This window comes from Myodes glareolus, chromosome 2 (genome assembly GCF_982192425.1).
Source record: "Myodes glareolus chromosome 2, mMyoGla1.1, whole genome shotgun sequence".
In the NCBI taxonomy this organism is placed as follows: Eukaryota; Metazoa; Chordata; class Mammalia; order Rodentia; family Cricetidae; genus Myodes; species Myodes glareolus.
In genome coordinates, this window is record NC_142027.1 from 63128817 (window position 1) to 63149645 (window position 20829).

Sequence of the window (20829 nt, forward strand, 5' to 3'; positions counted from 1 at the left end):
CACACGTAATTCAGAAAGTGGTTGCCTGTGTGATGAGATCTGCAGATGCACATCCACCTTCCACTAACTGGAAAAGCATAGGTGAGTGGCTAGGAATCCAAAGCTGCACAGATCTGTGAAGATGATTATAGGTGTCTGATCCAATTCTGAAGAAAATCCCAATGTAAGTGAAGTAGGCTTTACTTCATAATGTGTCAGTGAGAATGGCTAGACATTTGTTTTTTACTTATAATGTTTATAAGTATTTACATTTCATAAAATACTGAAATTCAGAATTCTAGGAGATACTTGTTATAGTTTGTAATAAATTCATGTATTATACAACATTTAGAACCATATATATTAATTATTTATGTATATAACAGGCATCTCAGAGTTATGTTGACGAATGTTCTGTGGACGGACTTAGGACGAAAATTCAGAAAGACCCTACCTAGAAATGATGCTAATTTATGTGATACCAGCAAGGTGCAATCAGAGTCATTGCCTTCGACATCTGTTGACAGCGTAGAGACATGTCAGAAATTAGACCCTCTTCACCAAAGCCTTAATTTATCTGAAAGGTATGTTACTTGGTATTGATTTTGTTCAATTTACTCCATATGAAATAGTATAAATTCAATATTCTTGAAAACAAGGTTGTTGGAAATGATGTTGAAGATTGATGCTTACGAGTACGCTCTACTCTAGAACAAGCCTTAGTTTTCCACCCCGTTTTTTAGCTAAATGATGGTTCTGTACTTTACTAAAGGGATTGACAAGGTATTCAAAAAGGTTTCTTATTCCATTTAACTTATCTGCTTTATGATTAATGTATGTATTATAGGAATTTATTATATAAAAGATAACATGTATACATATTTGAATATATGTGCATATTCATGTTTGTTTGCATATATATCTTTATTTTTTACCCTTTACTTTATGTAAATTTTTTAAAAGTTTAATTTAAAATTTTTTTGAAAACAATCTTTTCTCATTTTACATTCCAGTTTCAGTTCCTACTCCCTCTACTTCTCCCACTTCCCCCACCTTTCCCCCACCCTACTCCCCATCCACTCCTCAGAGAGGGGAGTCAACAAAGTCTGGCACATCACTTTGAGGCAGGTTTTACCTGTTACTTTAAAAACCTTTTATTAAAAGTTCACATGTATACTGTGTTTGCATCTTTTCTCCACTCTTTTTATACCCTTCAAACACATTCAGGTTCTACCTACTCTCTCTCAAGTTTATGTCTTCTTTTTCTATGATTATTATTGTATACATACATACATATACACATACATACATACATATTTATTTATGGATACATATATAAATATGACTTGCCAAGTTCTTTTTTTTTCTTCTTTCTTTCTTTTCTTTTTCTTTTCACATGCACTCTCCAAATCAACCTGGATTGCCACACTGACAGACAGGAAGCGCGGAGAGCATTTTCTTTGGCATCCTAGTGCAAACCAGAAGAACCAGCCAAGTTCTTTTTGTGTGCTCGTATGGATATCTTTTAGGGGTGACCACTTTGTGGATCCTGAGGAAGATAAATTCTCCCTCTGTTGGCAGTCATTAATTGCCTGTAGCTCCTCTTCATCTAGGGGTGGGAACCCTGTTCAGGTTCAGTTTAGGCAGCCATATTGTTGAGATTGCACTAGTGCAGCTTCGCTGTTATATATAGAAAATGCTATCTTGCAGCAGAAGTTCTGATCCTCTGTCTCCTAGAGCCTTTCTGTTTCTTCAATGTGATGTTCCTTGAGCCTTAGGTGTAGGGGTTGTGTTGTACATGTACCAGGTGTGGCTGGGTACTTGGTGCTCAGTTGTTCTCTGCATTTTGATCAGTTTTAGCTTTCCATAATGACCTGTGTCTGCTGCAAAAAGAAGCTTCTCCGATGAGGAATAAGAACTACACTCATCTATAAGGCTGTAAAGATAAGGATTAAGGAGGCAGTTAGAAATTCTACTAATCTGTGGGAAGAGTCAGTAGTAGATTCTGTTCTCTAGGTTCTATGACTTAACTAGCCTAGTTGCCTAGGTTTGAGGTAGCAGACATGAATTCCATCTTATTAAATAAGAGTCCAATTTGGGTGCTGTTGTTTACTCCAAGATAAAATGCCACTGTTGGATCCTTGGGGAAACCTTGCAGTGCTGGCCACTGTTGTGGTTCACAGGCTTTACGGCTGGGTAAGACTATTGCTTCTCTCCCTTGACAGACAGCACAGCGCTTCAGTTGCTGTGAGACTAGTCTTCAGGGAGAAGGCTTCCAGGTCAGATCCTGGTGCATGGTGTCTTCAGCAATAGGGTCTTACCTTCAAGTTCTGGAAGGCAGCCAGGGCAATGGCAATAGCCTATATTGTTTTGAAGTCTCTTGGACTCTCTTGGTCAACAGTTTGAAGAAAGTTTTCCATGCCAGTACTGGATCTTTTGTTAGTTAGTCTATGGCTCTTGGGGGGAACATTATCACCTCAAGTGGTATAACTTTCTTTAGTTACTATCATCTATCTATCTATCTATCTATCTATCTATCTATCTATCTATCTATCTATCTATCTATGTATCTATCTATCTATCTACCTACCTACTTTTCTGTCTGGATATTATCTCTCTATATACTTACATACACATAATTTTGATTAACCATCAAACAATATGTTTCCCTGTGGCTTTTCCAAACATCCATAGTATTGTCTACCTCCCTTACCTTTTCTGTATTGCTGTCCTTCCGCCGTGTTGGTTCCAGTTCCTCCATTTTCCCCATCTCCCCCCCACCCCCCGGAGCATGGCCCTGTGCTCTGCTCCTTCTCTAGAAGGAGCTCCTTCTCCTGCTCCTTTCTAGAGCTCTTTCACCACTGTGAGCCCTTTTTATTTTTTTGTGTTCTAAATTTTAGCATATATTTTAAATATAATTTAATCTGGATCCTCACTACTTTTGGTTTTGTGAGCAGCCTCATATTTTACACACATTGATTTGGTGTAAGAAATGATATTAAAATATAACTTCCATATTTTAAATAATAAATATTCAGCTTAATTTTTAAAAGTAACAAGACAAAACTGTATTTTGAAAAAAACATTTTTATTTGTCTGTATGTACATATACCCACAGCCATCTGAAGAAAATGTTGGCTCTCCTGGAGGTGGAGTTACAGATAGTGTGATCCTCCATGAGGGCCCTGGGAACTAACTCTAGCTATCTACAAGAGCAGCAAGGTCTCTTAACCACTGAGCTGTATCTCCAGTCTCCTATTTTTTTTTTTAAATTGTGTATAGGGTTTGGTGCTAAAAAGTAGGAATTAGTGGGAGTTTATAATCTACAATATAATACTTTATATTTCCATTTACAGTTTTAGCTCTTAAATTAATACCTTTTAGGGTTGGCACATTTTTTAGAATCAGAATAGTTTACCCCTTGCCATGGTAATGCTTTGATATTATCGTCTAGAATCTGGAATTCTCTCTCTTTCTATTTGGAGACAGGTTCTCATTATGTCCTCACTTTGTAACTGTGGCTGGCCTGGAACTATAGAGATCAGGGTGGTCTTGAACTCACAAAGATCTGTCTGCCACTATGGTCTGTCAATCTGGATGATAGCAAATACTTTAAGCTACAATAAAGATAAAACTACTAACTTTAAGCAGTTAGTTTTTTTTATTTAATTTTTTTTTAAAAAAGAAAATAATCTTTTTCATTATACATACCAATCGAAGTTTCTACTCCCTCCGCTCCCCCTATTCCCTCCACATAACCCCCCCCTTCTGAAAGGGCGAGGCACATTTAAACAGTTAGTTTTAAAAATAAAAATGATACTTTCTTAAAACCTCTAAGCATAACTCTCTCCTCTCTCTTGTACACACACACACACACACACACACACACACACACACACACACACACACACATTAAAAAAAGAACATTTGGTGCTGGAAAGATGGCTCAGTAATTAAGAGCACTGGCTACTCTTTCAGAGGCCCTGCTTTGGATCCTCAGCCATGTAGTGGCTTATAATTGTCACTCCAGTTCCAGGGTACCTGTTGCCCTCTTCTGGCTTAAGTGAACACTGTGCATGGACAGGTTGCACAGCCATACAGGCAGGCAAAACATTCATATGCATAAAATAATAGCATAGTAAATTTAAAATGAAATTCTTTTAAAGGATAAAATCATGAAATCTTTACTGAGACTGTCCTAATAAATCATATTTGATAGAAATTTAACTTTTAAAAATAGGATACAAAATAGTTCTATATAAATTTAAATTGGTTTAGTCTTAGTGTTTTGATTTCTAATATTAATCTTTTGAAATATTGGAAAAGTAATCTCTTAACAGTGCTGATACGTAATTTGAAGAATGACTTTAATGGTATTTCTGACTGTTTTGGAAGAAAGCTTCAATTTTCCTCTAAATGACAACAAAATCATTAGTCCCCTCTACCCCCATACTTTCCCACAACTGTGTTGTGTTCCTTTCTTTCTGAAGTATAGTTTTTCCTAAGAATTGTTACCAACTAAATGATGTGTTCCTGAAGCCTCAGTGTAACGAGTTCTTTTAAGACTCTAGCTCTCTCCCTCTTTTCCTTCCCTCTCCAGTTCAGTTCCTGGCATCCAGCTATCTATAGTGGCATTTCAACTGTATTTTCATAAATAAAGACTGCCTGAAGATCTGAGAGTAAAACAGTCCCACTGGTCAGCCTTACAGACCAGATTATAGTAACACGCACCTTTAATCTCAGTAGCCATAATGGCACACGCCTTTAGTCCCAGCCCTAGAGAGGAATATAAGAAGGGGGAAGACAGCTCTCAGACACAGTCTCATTCTGAGATTCCTGGAGGCAGGATCGCCATTTTTGGACTGAGGTCGAGGTAAGAGCCAGTGGCTGGCTGTTTTGCTTTTCGGATCTTCAGGTTGAACCCCAATTTCTGACCCTGAGTTTTTAATTAATCATGCTTCACTATTCCAGTTCTCTTTTGCTAAGGTCTAAGTCAACTAAACTCAGACTTATTCCAAACTACAAACGTAATCTATTCTTAACTCATTCTTATATTTGTGTCACTTTGCTGTCTGAGAGAATGGCACACCCATACCCAGTTCTACAAATTAGAGTTTGGGAATGGCCCTTAACTCCCCACCCCCACTTTTTTCATCCCTTACATCCCATCATTTACTATGTCTAGTGATTTTGATTTCAAAATAAATCTATATTGATATAATGTGTCATGTTTATTTCCAGCGCTCCAGTCTAAGCCTTAATAATGTTGGGTCTTTATTATTATGATAGTAACTTGTTTGAGCTTTCTGGGCATACATACTTTTTCTTATCAAGTCATTCCTTCTATTAATTTAAGAGTCAGACTTCCTTGTTACTCACTGGTTTATATCTTTCTGCAGATACATGTAACCGTCAAGGTAAAGTTGTAGTGTGGCATTTTGGCTGTGGCTCCTCCATGTTTGGTTGTTGCTGAGGAACTGTTGATATCTTACTGAATGCCCTTTCATATATTTTCTTCCTTTTTTAAAATCTGTAAACAATCTCCTCTTTCATTTTTAGTTATCTCTGCTGGTTCTGAACACTGAGTTCATGTGTCTTTGACTCCCACCTTTTCATCCTGCTTGGTAGCCTGTTCATCGGTGCACTCAGACTTTGATTTTTTAGCTTCTTTGTGTCCTTGGCAGTAAACTTTATGAGACTTCATTACATTTTATTTTTTTCCTAGTGCAATACTAGGCATATACTAAATGATAAATATTTGCTGAATAAAAAAACAATTACATCTTACCTGAGATATATTTTCAAAACTTTATTGATACATATTTTTCTTCATCAGAATGAATTTTTGGCTTTGTAATTTTGATGACAACCAGGAAAAGAGATTACAAGCATCAAATAAAGAAATTGGAGAACTCTTTTGGGTACGACTTTGGATAAATGTGTTCTTACTGTTTCAGCAGAAGGTTTGTGTCTCCTTCAGTCAGCCTGAAGTTTGACATGAGGCCTTTTGCCTTATTTTCAGTTTTACCCTACTAGGACATATTATTTCAGAAAAATAGAAAGATAAAATTACTTTTGCTTTTAAATTTTGTTCTAAAGTTTAACTTTTAAATAAGCAAAAATTATGTATTCATTTACAGAAATGATATTTTGGTAGAAATTTTGCTTTCATTCTGGCATCTATCGACAGTGAATCAAGTATATTTTTTAAAAGAGTATATTTATTTTTTTCATGTGCATTGGTGTTTTGCATGCATATATGCCTATGTGAGGGCGTCAGATCTTGGAGTTACGGACAGTTGTGAGCTGCCATGTGGGTGCTGGGAATTGAAACCTGGGTCCTCTGGAAGAACATTCAGTGCTCTTAACCACTGAGCCATCTCTCCAGTCCCAGCCCCATACTTTGTCTTTTATGTAAGGGCAGTTTGACCTTTTGATTCCTGGATAAGACTAATGGGACAAATAGAAAACATGTGTTTAAAATTAATGATTCTTCTGATGTGTTTGACTCTTTCTGAAAGACAAGACACTTTTCTGTGGAGCTTATTTCCACATGTGATTCGCATCTGTTTTCCTGGTTGAGAATTTGTAAGTGTTTATTAGCCTTGATCAGCAGGAGCTAAGTGGGACACACACAGAGGAGGAACTTAGTCCTACTTTTATTTATGACCAGCAGAGATTATTAGGGAAATATAGGACATAATATATTCATATTCTTTTAAAGAGAGTTACTGATACTTGGAATGTATCTAAATTATATATTTATTATTTTTTTAAATTATATATTTGAAACAAAAAGTGCAATATATTCCAAATACTGTGATTACCTTATGATTTTTTAGGTCAGTAATATTCTAATTGTGTGATAATTTATTCACTTAAAAATTAGCTTTGCAAAAGGAAAAAGAAATCTGTGTCTCTTGGGGTTAGGTCTATAGCTTAGTGTCTGCCGTGTGAGGACCTGATTTTGATCCCAGCACCCGTGTAAAAAGCAGAATGTAGTGGTGTGTGTTTCCAGTCTTAGCACTGGCCAGACAGAAATAGGAGGAGCACTGGGGCTCACTGGCCAGCCAGCCTGGCCTAATTGGCAAACCCTAGGTCCCAAGCAAGGGATTTTGTACAAAAAAATACTGTGTACAGCTCCGGAGGAACAGTATGTGCTCTGTCCTCACATGCACACACTTGTACACATATGCACACATTCTCACCCAACATGTATTCACCTGTACATGAACACACACATATACCTACACCCATGCCCACACTCACACCCACACACCCCCTACGCTCCCCAAGAGAGAAAAAGATACACACACACACACACACACACACACACACACACACACACATATAGAGAGAGAGAGAGGGAGGGGGAGAGAAGGAGATCTGGGAATCTCCTAAAGTTACAGACCAGTGAGGTAGGTGGCCATTGGGTAAAAGCACTCGGTGTGCAAGCTTGACAACCTGAGTTTAATATCTGTAATTCACAGCAGAAGACTGGAACTAATTCCCGAAAGCTGTCCTCTGACCCACATACCCATGCTCTGGTATGTGCACACACATATATAATAGTAAATAATGTTTTAGAAGAAAATAGAAGAAAAAACTAATAATTCTTATATACTTTAAGATGCTGATTTAGAAGGTATAGTTTGAATTATGTCACCTGAGAGATGAGATTATGATGTCCTTATTAAAAATGTCACATACTACACTTTTAGGATGATATGAATGTAAATTAAAGAAAAATGAAATTGGATTAACCATGTAAGTTTTTATTATATTGCAACTATATTAGCAGGTCAATGGATTTTATTTTTTAAAAAATGGCTGTTGAAATGACTTGCATATTAATATATCATTAGTTTTTTAATGTCTTCCTGTGTTTGGTAAATATTTGAACCTCATAGTTACCTTGCTATACTTAAGCTATGCAGTAGCAGTCACGAGGATATGTCTGCCGTGGGGTCATCAGAAGCTGGCACAGCTTTCTTAACACACTTCTTACTTGTTTCTCAATATTCGTTTCTGCTTCGGTTTTCTCTATTTTCTTTTATTTTCTGAAGTGTAATAATTGTTGTCTCATATTACTTACTAATACTGTTTACATATTCAGGAACACAAATTGAATATAGCGTATGGCATGACAACTTTCATTCCTTTGTTCCAGGCTGAGATTGGTTGTAAAACTTCTGAACTTCTTGAAATATAAGGTAGCTCTGAATAATAGTGATAGTACTAATTTATAAAGTTGTAATCCCAAAGACAGTTTAGCTGCTATGAATTTAGTTTATTCCATAGTCTATATTCTATTACACAAAGCTCCTTTTTTTCTTAAGGTGTCCAAAGTGGATTTTATCCATAGGTGATAGAAGGTATTGGACGATGACTGTGAATTCTGAAGAACTGAGTAAATGACCATAGTCATTGCTATGTGTAAGTTACACTTATCAAAAGGTTGGATTTTTATCAAGGTTGCAGAGTCTAATAGTTATCAAAATTACCATTGACCAAGACTACAATAATATGAAAATTCGACTGCGTTTCCATTTACTTTGAGTGTATATGCTAGCAGTTGTGCTAATTGTTTTGTCTGCTGTTTTGTTTAATTGTCACTGTCAAAGATAGACACTCTGCCCATGTTAGAGATGAGGTGACCAGTGTTCAGAAACAGACATGTGGGTAAGTAACTCTCCTAAAAGAAGTGTCACGTGCTGGTGGAGTCAGACTCCTGACCTACGTGTGAGCATTCACAGCCTGAGCTCAGAATTCCTGTGCCGTGGAACCTTTCTTTACCCTTTCGCCCTTCTGAATCTTAATGTGTTTATCTGCAGTAAAATAGGAATTGGGCTTTACTACATATTTTATATGTTGCTTAGTTCATTAGTCTTTGGTGTTCTATTTATTCTTTATTTTGTTCTGTGGCATTTGTTCATAATAGTAGAGTGCTTTCTAGTTGAGAAGCAAAGTGTTAGGGACATGTCAGGTTATGCTTTGGGGACCTTCAAGGTCTGCAGCACCTCAGGGAATGCAACTTGTAGTGCTTGGCGTCTTATCTTCTAAAATAATTTTTGTTTGAATGTTGGTTTTTCTGTTCTAGGAAGGAATTCTGAGTTTGTTATTTGACTTACATTTCATACTCAGCTTACATTTGTTTATCTTTCCAAATTTTCAGTTTCCTTTTTCTGATTTTTTTCTCTCTTCAAACTCTCCTAACACAACAAGTATCATGAGAGCGGGATGTGAGGGCCTCTGGCTGCAGCCTCAGTTACACCGTCATCCACCAGGGTTCATCCGGTGGGTCTGCTCCTTCCTTCCCACTCCATGAGCGTCCCTCCTGAAGCTGCCAGATCCCTCTGCCTCCCAGTGGTGGAGCAGTCAGCTGACATGAATGGGTCGGGTATATGAGTAGCTCTGCTTCCGTGCCAGTGACTCCAAACAAGCTGAAGGAATTGGACAGTCATTTATTATTCAAAAGAGCATTCTAAGCAATACTTTTTCCTTGCTGATTTTTTTTTAGGCCAGTTTATCCTTTTCAGCATTAGTACTAATTCTTTGTATATAATTGCTTAGTACTAAAATTATTTGTATATAACCTCTTTATTTTGGAAAAAAATGGTCATTTTAGGTACTGAATACTTGAAGTCATCTTTAAATTATGCCATTGTTAGATACTTGTAAATTATGCTATTGTTAGATACTTAAACAGAGGTAAGAAATGGTAGTTGGCATTTCTTTTTTTTTTTAAGATTTACTTATTATGTACATAGTATTCTGCCTGCATGTGTGTCTGCACACCAGAAGGAGGCACCAGATCTCATAATAGATGACTGTGAGTCACCATGTGGTTGCTGGGAATTGAACACTGGACCTCTGGAAGAGCAGCTCTTAACCCTCTGAGCCATCTCTCTAGCCCCCATTGTAGCTTTTTTTTTTTTTTTTTTTAAATGGTGGTTGTACTAGAAATAGATATTCAAGGATTTCCTGAAGTACCTACCTGGAGAAGTACTTAGTCACCCATAAACCACCATTTCAGAATGAAAGAAACAAATGCCCAAAGCCAGCAGGCAGTTAGGGAAGAGCTGCTTAGAAGACTTGGGAGGTTGGGTTTCTCAGTGTTTAAAACAGAAAACTAATTTACAGTTACTATTTTTGGCTGATTTTGTTTGTCATTATTTATATGTATGTGTAAATGATGTGTGAGGACTGCTCACGTGCACATACTACAGCACATCTGTGGAGGTCAGAGGGCAACTTTTGGGAGCCGATGCCCATTGATGTGAGATCTAGGAATTGAACTCAGGTTGCCAAGCCATTTCACTAGTCCTAAAGTTCTAAGGTCTTGCATCTTTTTGGAAAAAATTTTAATTAATTAATTAGTTAAAAAAACTATCTTTTCTCATTTTACATACCAATCCCAGTTCCCACTCCCTCCCCTCCTGCTCCCTCCACCTTTTGCCCACCTTCCCCCATCCCATCCCCCATCCACTCCTCAGACAGGGTAAGGCTTCCTTCCCATGGGAAGTCAACAAAGTAGCACACTGCTTTGAGGCAGGACTAAGGCCCAACCCATTTTATCTAGGCTGAGCAAGGTATCCCTCCAAAGAGAATGGGTTCCAAAAAGCCAGAACAAGAAGTAGAGATAAATCCTGGTCTGACTGCCAGCGGCCCCACAGTTGGCCCCCACTGTACAACTGTCACCCACATTTAGAGGGTCCAGTTTGGTCCTATGCTGGTTCCTTCTCAGTCAGGTCAGAGCTCCCATTACCTATCATGGTCTTGAAGGTCTTGCATCTTATATGGTCTGGAATATAGTGAAAGGAACATGTCTTTACATAATAAAAGTAGACAGTACTTTTGAATATTCAACAAAATTCAGTGAAGTTGACCTTTTTAATTAAGCAAAATTAAAAAGGTACTTAATCCTTTTCAAAATATGTCCCTTATTTCCGCAAAATATCAGTAAAGTATGTTAGCTACATATTTGTTATAGTTAAGGGGAGGTGGGGGCATCTGATAAAGGAGAAACAAGAGCACTTTACAAAATGATAATTATCCATTGATAACAAACACCTGTCTGTACTCTATACCCTGCTCTGGAGAGGCTGAAGCCAAATGAATTGACTCTCAAATTGGGGCCTGCTTGGACAACAAAATGGGACTATGTCTTAAAACAAAACAAAACAAAAAAGCAGTAGTTGGGTCTAGAAAGAAGGCTTAGTGTTTAAGAACATTTGCTGCTCTTGCAAAGGACCCAGGTTTGGTTTCCAGTACCCACATCAAGTGTCTTACAACCATCTGTAACTCTAGATCCAGGGCAGCTGACTTTCCACTATACACAAGTAAAATAATTAAATACCTATTTCAAAAATACAGTAGCAAAACAAAACAAGATAAAAACAAACAAACAAACAAAAACAATTGACTTGAAAAACTCAGTAGGCTCAAGTGTTACGTCCCCTCCACCCTCCCTGTGGGAGCCAAACCTAGACCTTGCATGTGCTACTCAGAAAGTGGTCTTGAGGAAATCTTTATAGTATGGCGACACATCACTCATTCACCATGGAAGCTGAGTAACCAAGCCGACTCTGCTCCTGGTTTTTGATTAGGAAGGTACAAGACATAAAGACATACAGCATATGTGATACAGAGTCTACCAATTTAGAAAACTTTAAATATTTAAAAATACACTATACATTTCTAAACATTTAACGTATCTGCTCACTCACTTGCTGCTATTATAATATTAACATAGACATTACTGTAAGTATAAGTACTATTTCATTTGTGGAATCTAACATTACTATGGATATAATCTGAATGTTGTCTTTCTTATTGGATGTAGCATTCATCATTTGGTGATCACAAGTGTTTATCAAGGACCTTTCTGCTAAATGAAAACATAAATTTCATGGATTAGTTTGTGGTGATATTTGTTTTTTTAATAAATACTGGAAAAAGGCTTTTTTTTTGAGAAAAATTGGTTAACATTTAAGTACTGCCATAGTATCTGTTAGTAAAGTTAAAGATATAGTTACATGGTGATAATCTGTCCCATAATTTGTAAGAAACAGTAGTTTTAGAAACAAAAGATTGTATCTACTCCAAATTTTGAGCATCTGTGTGTTTAATTCTGACTGTTACAATTCTGAAAGAGCTTACTTGCACTAAAGTGACAATGTTTGAAAATTCAACTTCGTGGGGTACATTTTTTCTTTTCTTTTTCTATTCCCCCCCCAAAAAAAACCCTCTAGTACAGTACAGTGTTTGTCATTCTATGTGGCAGGATACCCAGAGTTATATTGACGGATATTCTGCGAACGGAGTTAGGAAGAAAATACTTAAAGATCCCACCTATATCTGAGGCCAGTTTGAGTGGTACAGCCAACCTGAAGTCAGATCAACTTTCTTCATCATCTGATGGCAGCTTAGAGTCTTGTCAAAATGTAAATCATCACAAGAGCTTTTTACTTGAAAGGTATGTCTAGTAGTAACTTTACTATAATATGTATCTATTTATCCTCATGTACCTGATCTTTCCTCCCAGACACATTATTGTAAATATAAGACAAATGTGCTTTAATGGCTGTTGTGACTTTCCCCCACTGGGTAGAATGGCTTTGGAAGCAGCAGTTTATGACTCATAATCAGAATCAACAGTCTATTCTTGTATTTTGAAAAAATGGATACAAACCCTGAATGAAGCTTTAGTTACCTGTTTTAGTATCATACATTTATTAGGTATAATGGAAATAATTCCATTTCTCCTTTTCTCTTCCTGTTTATCCTTCCACCTATCTGCACATTCATATCCATCAACCCACCTGTCTGTCCGTCCGTCCATCCACCCACCCATCCATCCATCCATCCATCCATCCATCCATAAACATCCATCCGTGTTTACTCACCATGCTTATACCAGGAAAACTGAACCTTGCTTTTAGTACTCAGTAGATATTTATTGAACCAATTAGTGAACACAATGCTATCAAGAATGATTTGCAATAGCTGAATTCTTTAACAAGTACAGCTTACCATACTACTTAAAAATAGATGTTAACAAATGCAGCTTACTCTACTATTTTGTCAAAAAAAGCTAGAAGATGCTCAATTAATGAATTCTACTGGCTTTTTTTTTTTGAGAGAATTTCTGCTCTGTAGCCAGGTCTTGAACTTGTGACCCTTTGTCTTGAGTGCTGGGCTTATTGTGTACACCACCAAGTTTGACTTCTAGATTTTTTTAAATGTTGACTTGCTGTAGAATAGTTAAACTTATTTCCTGCTTTTAGTCTGTAGATTCAGAGCTTTTGTTTCAGCGAAATTTCTGCTGGTATCAATGTCCCCCTGAGTATCATCTTCAAGCTTAGATTTTCACTGTAAACCTCAAACTTATGGTTCCCCCATTAAAGACTTGTAACAAATTTCTTAACATTTTTAACAACTTGTATCTTTTTTAAAAAACTCCTTATTTCTTATGAACTTCTGAATTTTTCATATTTGTGTTCTGATTCTTTAAGTATCAAAAAATAACTTTTGTAATTAGTCTCTGTTCTATTCCTTTCTGTTGCTGTGACGGGACCTCCTGGAAAAAGCTACTTAGGGGAAACAGGTTTACTTTTAGTTCATAATTCCAGTTATAGTCCATCATTGTGGGTAAGTCACAGTGACAGGGACTGGAGCAGCTTATCACACCACGTACACAGGCCAGACCAGGGAAAATAAGTGCATGTATGTTCATGCATGCTCACTTGTGTTCAGCTTATCACACCATGTCCACAGGCCAGACCAGGGAAATTAAGTGCATGTATGTTCATGCATGCTCACTTGTGTTCAGCTTATCACACCATGTCCACAGGCCAGACCAGGGAAAATAAACGCATGTATGCTCATGTGTGCTCATTTGTGCTCACTTGCTTGTGTTCAACTTGCTTTTCTTACCCTTACATAGCTCAGGACTCCTTGCCTATGGAATGGTGCCTTTCATAGCAGTTAACACCATTAAGACCATCTGCCACAAATGTGCCCATACGCTCACCCAGAGTAAACAGGACTTCATTGAGGCACTCTTTCCATTATTATTCTAGATTATATCAAGTTGATATTAAAGCTAGCCAGACAGTCTCTTCTAAAAATTGTCCCTTCTCCAATAACTGTTTCAGTGTTGGGCTTGAGAGACGGCTCAGTGGTTAAGAGCACCAAGAGGACTTGGGTTTGGTTCCCAGCACCCACATCCAGTTCACAACCATCCATAACTCTAGTTAAGGGGATCAAATGCCTCTTCTGACTTTTGTGAACACCAGGCACTCAACTGGCACACAGACATACATGCAAGCAAAATACTCAAGCACATAAATTAAAACAAATATAACAAAAATTTAATTAAAAAGAATTTCAATATTATTATCCAGATAGTAGATTGAATGTATAATTAGAGATTTTAGAAATACATTTATCATATTATTTTGCAAGTGAAACTTTCTTTCCCTCTTTTCTTAAAATGAGCCGTTTTCAAAGGAGAATCCAGAGTACTTAGTGGGAATGGATTGACTTAGAGCTATGCCGTCACTTTAGTAGATATGTCCCAATCTATACACAGACTATTCAGAACATAGGCATCTGTTGTAACCACCCTCTTCCCACTTCCTCTCAGCAGCAGAATGGGTATGTAGAAAGTATTTAGAGCTTCCCAGAAACAGTCTGTCCTAATTATTGTTATTATTGGTCTGTCTTTGTAAAGAACATGGGAACATGCTAGCCCTTGTTATACGGAGCATCAAGTGCAAGCTCAGTTGTGGGTGGAGGAGTGCAGGCTATAGCCATAGAAACCAAGGTTTCCTCTGCCTACTTCTCACTGGTGCACGTCATGATGCATGTGAGCAAGTGTTATGTGAAGATCGAAAGGTCTGCTTTAGCCTTATCCTGCCAAGGACGATTACTACTCCTTGATACAGCCAACTGGAGTAAAAGTATGTGGGAAACAAAATAATCAGAAATCAAGAAATAATAGAAAATACCCTGTTTATCCCCGTGATAAACAGGGACCTTACATTATCTACTTTAGGTAGTGTATTTGCTTATTCAGCATGACAAATTTCATTGTTTTAACATATAAATCTTAATTACTACACTTTATATTAGTTCTGGAGTAATTTTAACCTTACATTTATTCCAGCTACTCATCTCCTTTCCTTTTTAATTCATTTAATTATTCCAATTATTCCTGTTTTCCCCAATTGTTATTATTATTCCTGTTTTTCCCAATTATTCCAGTTACTTCTGTTTTCCCTAACTCCCTCAAATTCATGACCCCTTTTTAAATTATTATTATTTTGTATAATAATATTTAATAATTATTATTTTATATAATATTATACATATATACACACACATGTATGTATAAATGCAACCTGCTGATTCATTAGTCTTATTTATTTATTCATTTTTCATTCATTCGTTTATTTTTCTGTCATACATTCCATCCTGACTGTAGTCATTAGTGTTTCTTTTGTCTACATATGTTTAGGGCTAGTGACGTGGGATTGCTCATCCCTGGAAAATACTAAATCTCTTTCTCTCAGCAGACATCAATTGCTTGTAGCACTTCATTTGGGGAAGGATCTTGTGAGAGTTCCATTTTTCACATTAGCATTTGAACTGGTGGTGTCATTGTTCAGATCTAGTTTAGTCAACCATATTGTTGAAATTTCATGGGTACACCTTACCTGTCATATGGAGAAGATGTCTTGCAGCAGAAGTTCTAACCCTCGGGTTCTTATAGCCTTTCGGCTTCTTTTTGTCATGTTCCTTGAGCCTTAGGTTGATTGTAGATGCATCAGTAGGTATTGGGCACCCCTTGTTTCTTCTCTGTCTTGTACCCTGTAAAGATTTGTCATTTGTATTAGTTTAATAAAATGCTGATTGGCCAGGAGCCAGGCAGGAAGTATAGGCGGGATGACCAGAATGGGAGAATTCTGGGAAGAGGAAAGGCTCAGTCTGCAGTCATCACCCAGATACAGAGGAATCAAGATGAGAATGCCTCACTGATAAAGGTACCAAGTCACATGGCAAAAACACAGACAAGAATTATGGGTTAATGTAAGATATAAGAGGTAATAAGAAAGCCTGAGCTAGTAGAGCAATCAGTTTATAATTAATGTAGGTCTCTGTGTGGTTCTTTGGGACTGAACGGCTGCAGGACCAGGCGGGACAGAAACCTCTGTCAACAAGTTTTGGCTTTGTAAATGGTCTCTATCTGCTGCAAAAAGAAGCTTCTCTGATGAGGAGTGAGACCTACACTCATCTGTGGATATTTGGGTAAACATTTAGAATGCAGTTAAAAATCATACTGGCTTAGGCAAGTGATAACTGTAGGTTCCCCTCTAGGGTCTGTGACCTCACCAGCCATGGGTAATATTTTGGAGAGAAGCCTTTTAGACTTTTTTTTCATGGAAAAGCATTCTCCAACTGATCAGAATTTATTGCTCATTATTGGCCTGTTTAGATTTTATTTCTTCATGACTCAGTCTTGGTAGTTTGTCTGTGTTTAGGAGTTTATAATTTTACCCCAGAGTTTTCCAGTTTGAGGAATATAGTAGTTTGTAATATTCTCACAATCCTTTTCATTTTAGATCTATCTGTTGTATTTCATTTTAGATTTATCTGTTTTAACTTCTAATTTTCATCTGTCTTAGTTTATCTAAGAGTACTTAAAAACTTGTCTATTTATCTTTTCAAATAAAGAACTTTTAAGCAGGGTGGTGGTGGTGCATGCCTTTAATCCCAGCACCCGGGAGGCAGAGGCAGGCAGATCTCGTGAGTTTGAGGCCAGTCTGGTCTACAAAAGCTAGTTCCAGGACAGGTTCCAAAGCTACAGAGAAACCCTGTCTTGAAAAACCAAAAAAAAAAAAAAAAAAACCAAAAAAAAAAATTAAAAAAATTAATAAAGAACTTTTAGTCTTGTTGATTTTTTTGTACTGTTTTCCTAGTTTAGGTTTCTGTTGAAATCTTTACTGTTTTTTCTTTTTGTTGTCATTTTTCTCCCTTTTTCCCATTAATGCTTGACATTATATCATTTACTTAGTGATTTTTAAAATTATTAACCACTAGCATACAAAATAATGGGTTTTATTGTGACATTTCATAAAGATATATTTTTATTTTTAATTACGTATGTGTGTGCACAAACATGTATATACATGGGTGCAGTTGCACACGGAGGCCAGAGGTGTTGGATCAGAGTTACAAGTGGTTGTGAGCTGCCCAACTCCAATTAACTCTGGTCCTCTGGAGGAATTGAACTGAGTCCTCTGCAAGAGCAAGTATGTGATCTTATCACTGAGCCATCTCCCCGCTATTACTGTGAAATCTTTACACACACACACACACACACACACACACACACACACACACACACACACACATATATATCATTATACCTTGCCTTTATTTGCTTCCCACTCCTTCCTGTCCTCTTTTGCTGGTCCCCTTCTTCCTTCAAATATCTTTATTACTTTCATGTCACATGTATTTTTTATCCTCTCTTGTGCCCCCATAACTCCTCTTATATCTCTTTTTTCATTCTCATAGACCTTTTCCTACTTTTGTCTTCTGTATGTATGTATGTATGTATGTATGTATTTAGTTTTAATTTATTTATTATGTATACAGTGTTCTACCTGCAGGCCAGAAGAGGACACCAGATCTCATTACGGATGGTTGTTAGCTACCATGTGGTTGCTGGGAATTGAGCTCAGGGCCTATGGAAGAGCAGCCAGTGCTCTTAACCTCTGAGCCATCTCTCCAGGCCCTTTTGTATGCATTTATGCACCTATCATGTGTATCTAAATTTAAGTCTAGATTCTTCATTTGAGAGAAAACATACATTCTTTGTCTCTCTGTGTCTGCCTTCTATCATTTAATATTTTCCTGCAAATGTTATAATTTTTACTGTTCTTTACAATAAAATTCTGTTGTGTTTATATACAACATTCTCTCCATGTATTTTCTACTGATGGAATTTCAAGCTTGTTCTAATCCCAACATTTTTTGTGAATAGTGTAGCAATAACCTGGTGTGTTTAACACTCTTTGTGATATGCTTAGATGTCCTGTGGAATAGATCTAGGCACAGTGTGTCTCTATCTGTATGTTAGTTCAATTTTTAATATTTTGAGGATTTTCCATACTGATTTCTGTAATGGCCAAGTCAGTTTGCACACTCACTAGCAATATAAGAAGGTTTCCCTATCCTTGCAACCTTGCCATCATTTGTTTTCTTGATGATAGTGATTCTGACTTTGATACATTAGCATCTCGTTGTATCTTTAATTTATGGTTCCTTGATAGACTTAAAGATCTTGAGTACTGGGCTGGAGGGATGGCTCAGAGGTTAAGAGCACTGATTGCTCTTCCAGAGGTCCTGAGTTCAATTCCCAGCAACCACATGGTGGCTCACAACCATCTGTAATGAGATCTGGTGTCCTCTACTATCCTATAGGATATATGTAGGCAGAATACTATATACATAATAAATAAATAAATCTAAAAAAATACCTTGAATACTTTTTGTTTGTTTGTTTTTGTGTTTCAGGGTTTCTCTTGTGTAGACTTGACTGTCCTGGAATCTGCCCTATAGAGCAGGGTGGCCTCAAAGTCATGGGCCACCAGCACTGGCATAAGATCTTGAATACTTTTTAAAAATGTGTAGGCTAATTGTGTTTCTTCATTTGAGAACTATCTCTTTAATTTATTAGTTCATTTATTAAGTGAATGATTTGTTTTGTTTTAAAATTTTGTAGTTTTTTCTTTTATAGATTCCATATGTTAATCCCTATTTGATATATAATTGTTAAGGTTTTTTCTGTTCTGTAGTTTGTTTCTTCAATTTGATGATTGTTTCATATTCTGTGAAGCCTTAGTTTCACATAATCCTACTTGCCAATTTTTGAAAGTATTTCCTATGGCATTGGAATTATTTTCAGAAAATCCTTGTCCATGCCTATGTCTTGAAGTGTTTTGCTCTAATAGTTTTAAGATTTTAGCTCTTGCTTTAAGGTCTTCCATCCATTTGGACTTGTTGTTTGTGAAGGGTGAGAAATTTGGACATAGTTTCATTCTTCCACATACGGGTGTTCAGTTTTCTCAGCACTATTTGTAGAAGAGGCTTTTCTCTAGTGTGTGTTATTTCTAGTGTATGTTATTTTCACCTTTGTCAGAAATGAGGTACTAACCAGGCTGGACCCTGCTGAACTTCTGAGGTCAGAGGCTATGAGGAATGTTCATGGGTGGCTGTTGGATCTTCTCTTCTTTTCCATTAGTCTACATGTATGTTTTTGTGCCGTTGCCATGTGAGTATGATTCTTTAGTGTAGTTTGAGATCGGGTATTAAGATATATCCAACATTGCTGTATAGGGTTGGTTTTATTATTTTGAAGTCTTCTGTGCATCTATATGGACCTTATGATTACTTTTTTCTAATTTTATAAAGAATTTCTTGAAATTTTGATGAAGATTATATTAAGTCTGTAGATTTCTTTCAGTGACATTATCCATTTTCACAGTATTAACCCTGCCCATCTGTGAGGAAGCAGGCCTTCCCAAGCTTCTAGTGTCTTGAGTTTCTACAGTGATTTATAGTTTTTATTTATAGAGATCCTTTACTTCCTTGGTTAAGCTTGTTACAAAGTATTTGCTTAAAAGCTATTGTGAATAGATTTTTGCCCCAACTTCTTTCTTTGCATTTTTATTGTTATGTACAAAAGCTACTGTTCTTTGTATGTCATTTTCCATCCTGCTATAGTGTTGAAAGTATTTGTCAAATTTGACTTTTCTGGAGGAATCTTCATACCTTCATGTTTTTTTTGCATTTGTATGTGTGTATGATGTGTGTGCATATGTGTACTCATGTTCACGTGTTTGAGAGAGTGTGTGTATTCACATAGAGGGCACAGGTTGGTGTCAGGTGTCTTCCTCAGTTGCCCTCCACTTTATATACTGAGGCATGCCCACCCGGTTTTACATGGGTTCTGGGGACCTGGCCTCTGGTCCTCGTGTCTTCTGCAATAAGTACTTCAACCAGGAGCCATCTCTCCAGTCCCACTTTAGGGTCTGTTATCTGTAACATCATATCGTCTATAAGCAGGAATAATGTGCATTTAAAAATCAGTTTTATGTTTTAAATTTCTGCTGCAGTTTTTCTGTCTCGTTACTTTTTATTTCATTTCAATTTAAAAAACCATTTAGATCACATTGTAGTTTTGTTTATAGTGCTTTGTGGTATTTTGCTGGGAGGTTAAAAAACAAAACAGGCTTTGTTTTGCTTTAGGCTTTTATCTTTAGCAAATGAAACTTGCTACTATAGTGTTATTTATATGCTATTAGCCTAAAGTTGATGGTTGAAGCTTCAGATTAAATAGAATGAACTGACTTAGTCAAAGTTTTTTTTGTAAGTTAAACTGGCTAAGTCTTATTTTGAATATTTGAGATTTTAGTTCCCAAGTTTTAAGTAAAGAATTAAAGTAAGTATAAAGAGCTGAACAAGTGTAATCATTGCAATGACTGATCCTTTTACTATGATAGTACATTGGTAATGTTTGTTTGCTATAGCTTTTGAATTTATAATTCATTTATTATATTTTCAATCATTTTCTTATAGGTTATATTTTGCTCATCTTATATGTATCAAATTTGTGCATATATTTTAAAAAGAAATATACTATAAAGATGCTATTTATGTTGTACTTTCTCCTGTTTTCCTCCTGTCTTTTAAATAATCCTCAGCTGAAATAGGTTTCAATTCTTCTAACTGAAGCTTTATATTTTCTTTTTGTTTAAAGTTTTATTTTTATCATGG

At 36.6% G+C, this 20829-nt stretch overlaps 1 protein-coding gene and 1 non-coding gene across 8 annotated transcripts in view; one reads left to right on the forward strand and one right to left on the reverse strand.

Annotated features, from left to right (window-relative positions):
* Senp7 (SUMO specific peptidase 7) overlaps positions 1–20829 on the forward strand; it is a 115532-nt gene that overhangs the window by 50333 nt on the left and 44370 nt on the right. For 2 of the 7 annotated variants that reach the window (XM_087900813.1, XM_087900818.1), the window contains 2 exons: positions 366–563; positions 12266–12457. The exons of 2 other annotated variants lie outside the window; for them this stretch is intronic. In XM_087900813.1, the coding sequence (XP_087756939.1) occupies positions 366–563; positions 12266–12457 (390 nt within the window). The remainder of the gene's footprint in view (positions 1–365; positions 564–12265; positions 12458–20829) is intronic. 3 more of the 7 variants (XM_087900825.1, XM_087900828.1, XM_087900824.1) reach the window with 2 other exon arrangements.
* Positions 1374–1503, reverse strand: LOC125413254 (small nucleolar RNA SNORA31). The gene has a single exon (XR_007235912.1). It is a non-coding gene; the product is annotated as a small nucleolar RNA SNORA31 (small nucleolar RNA).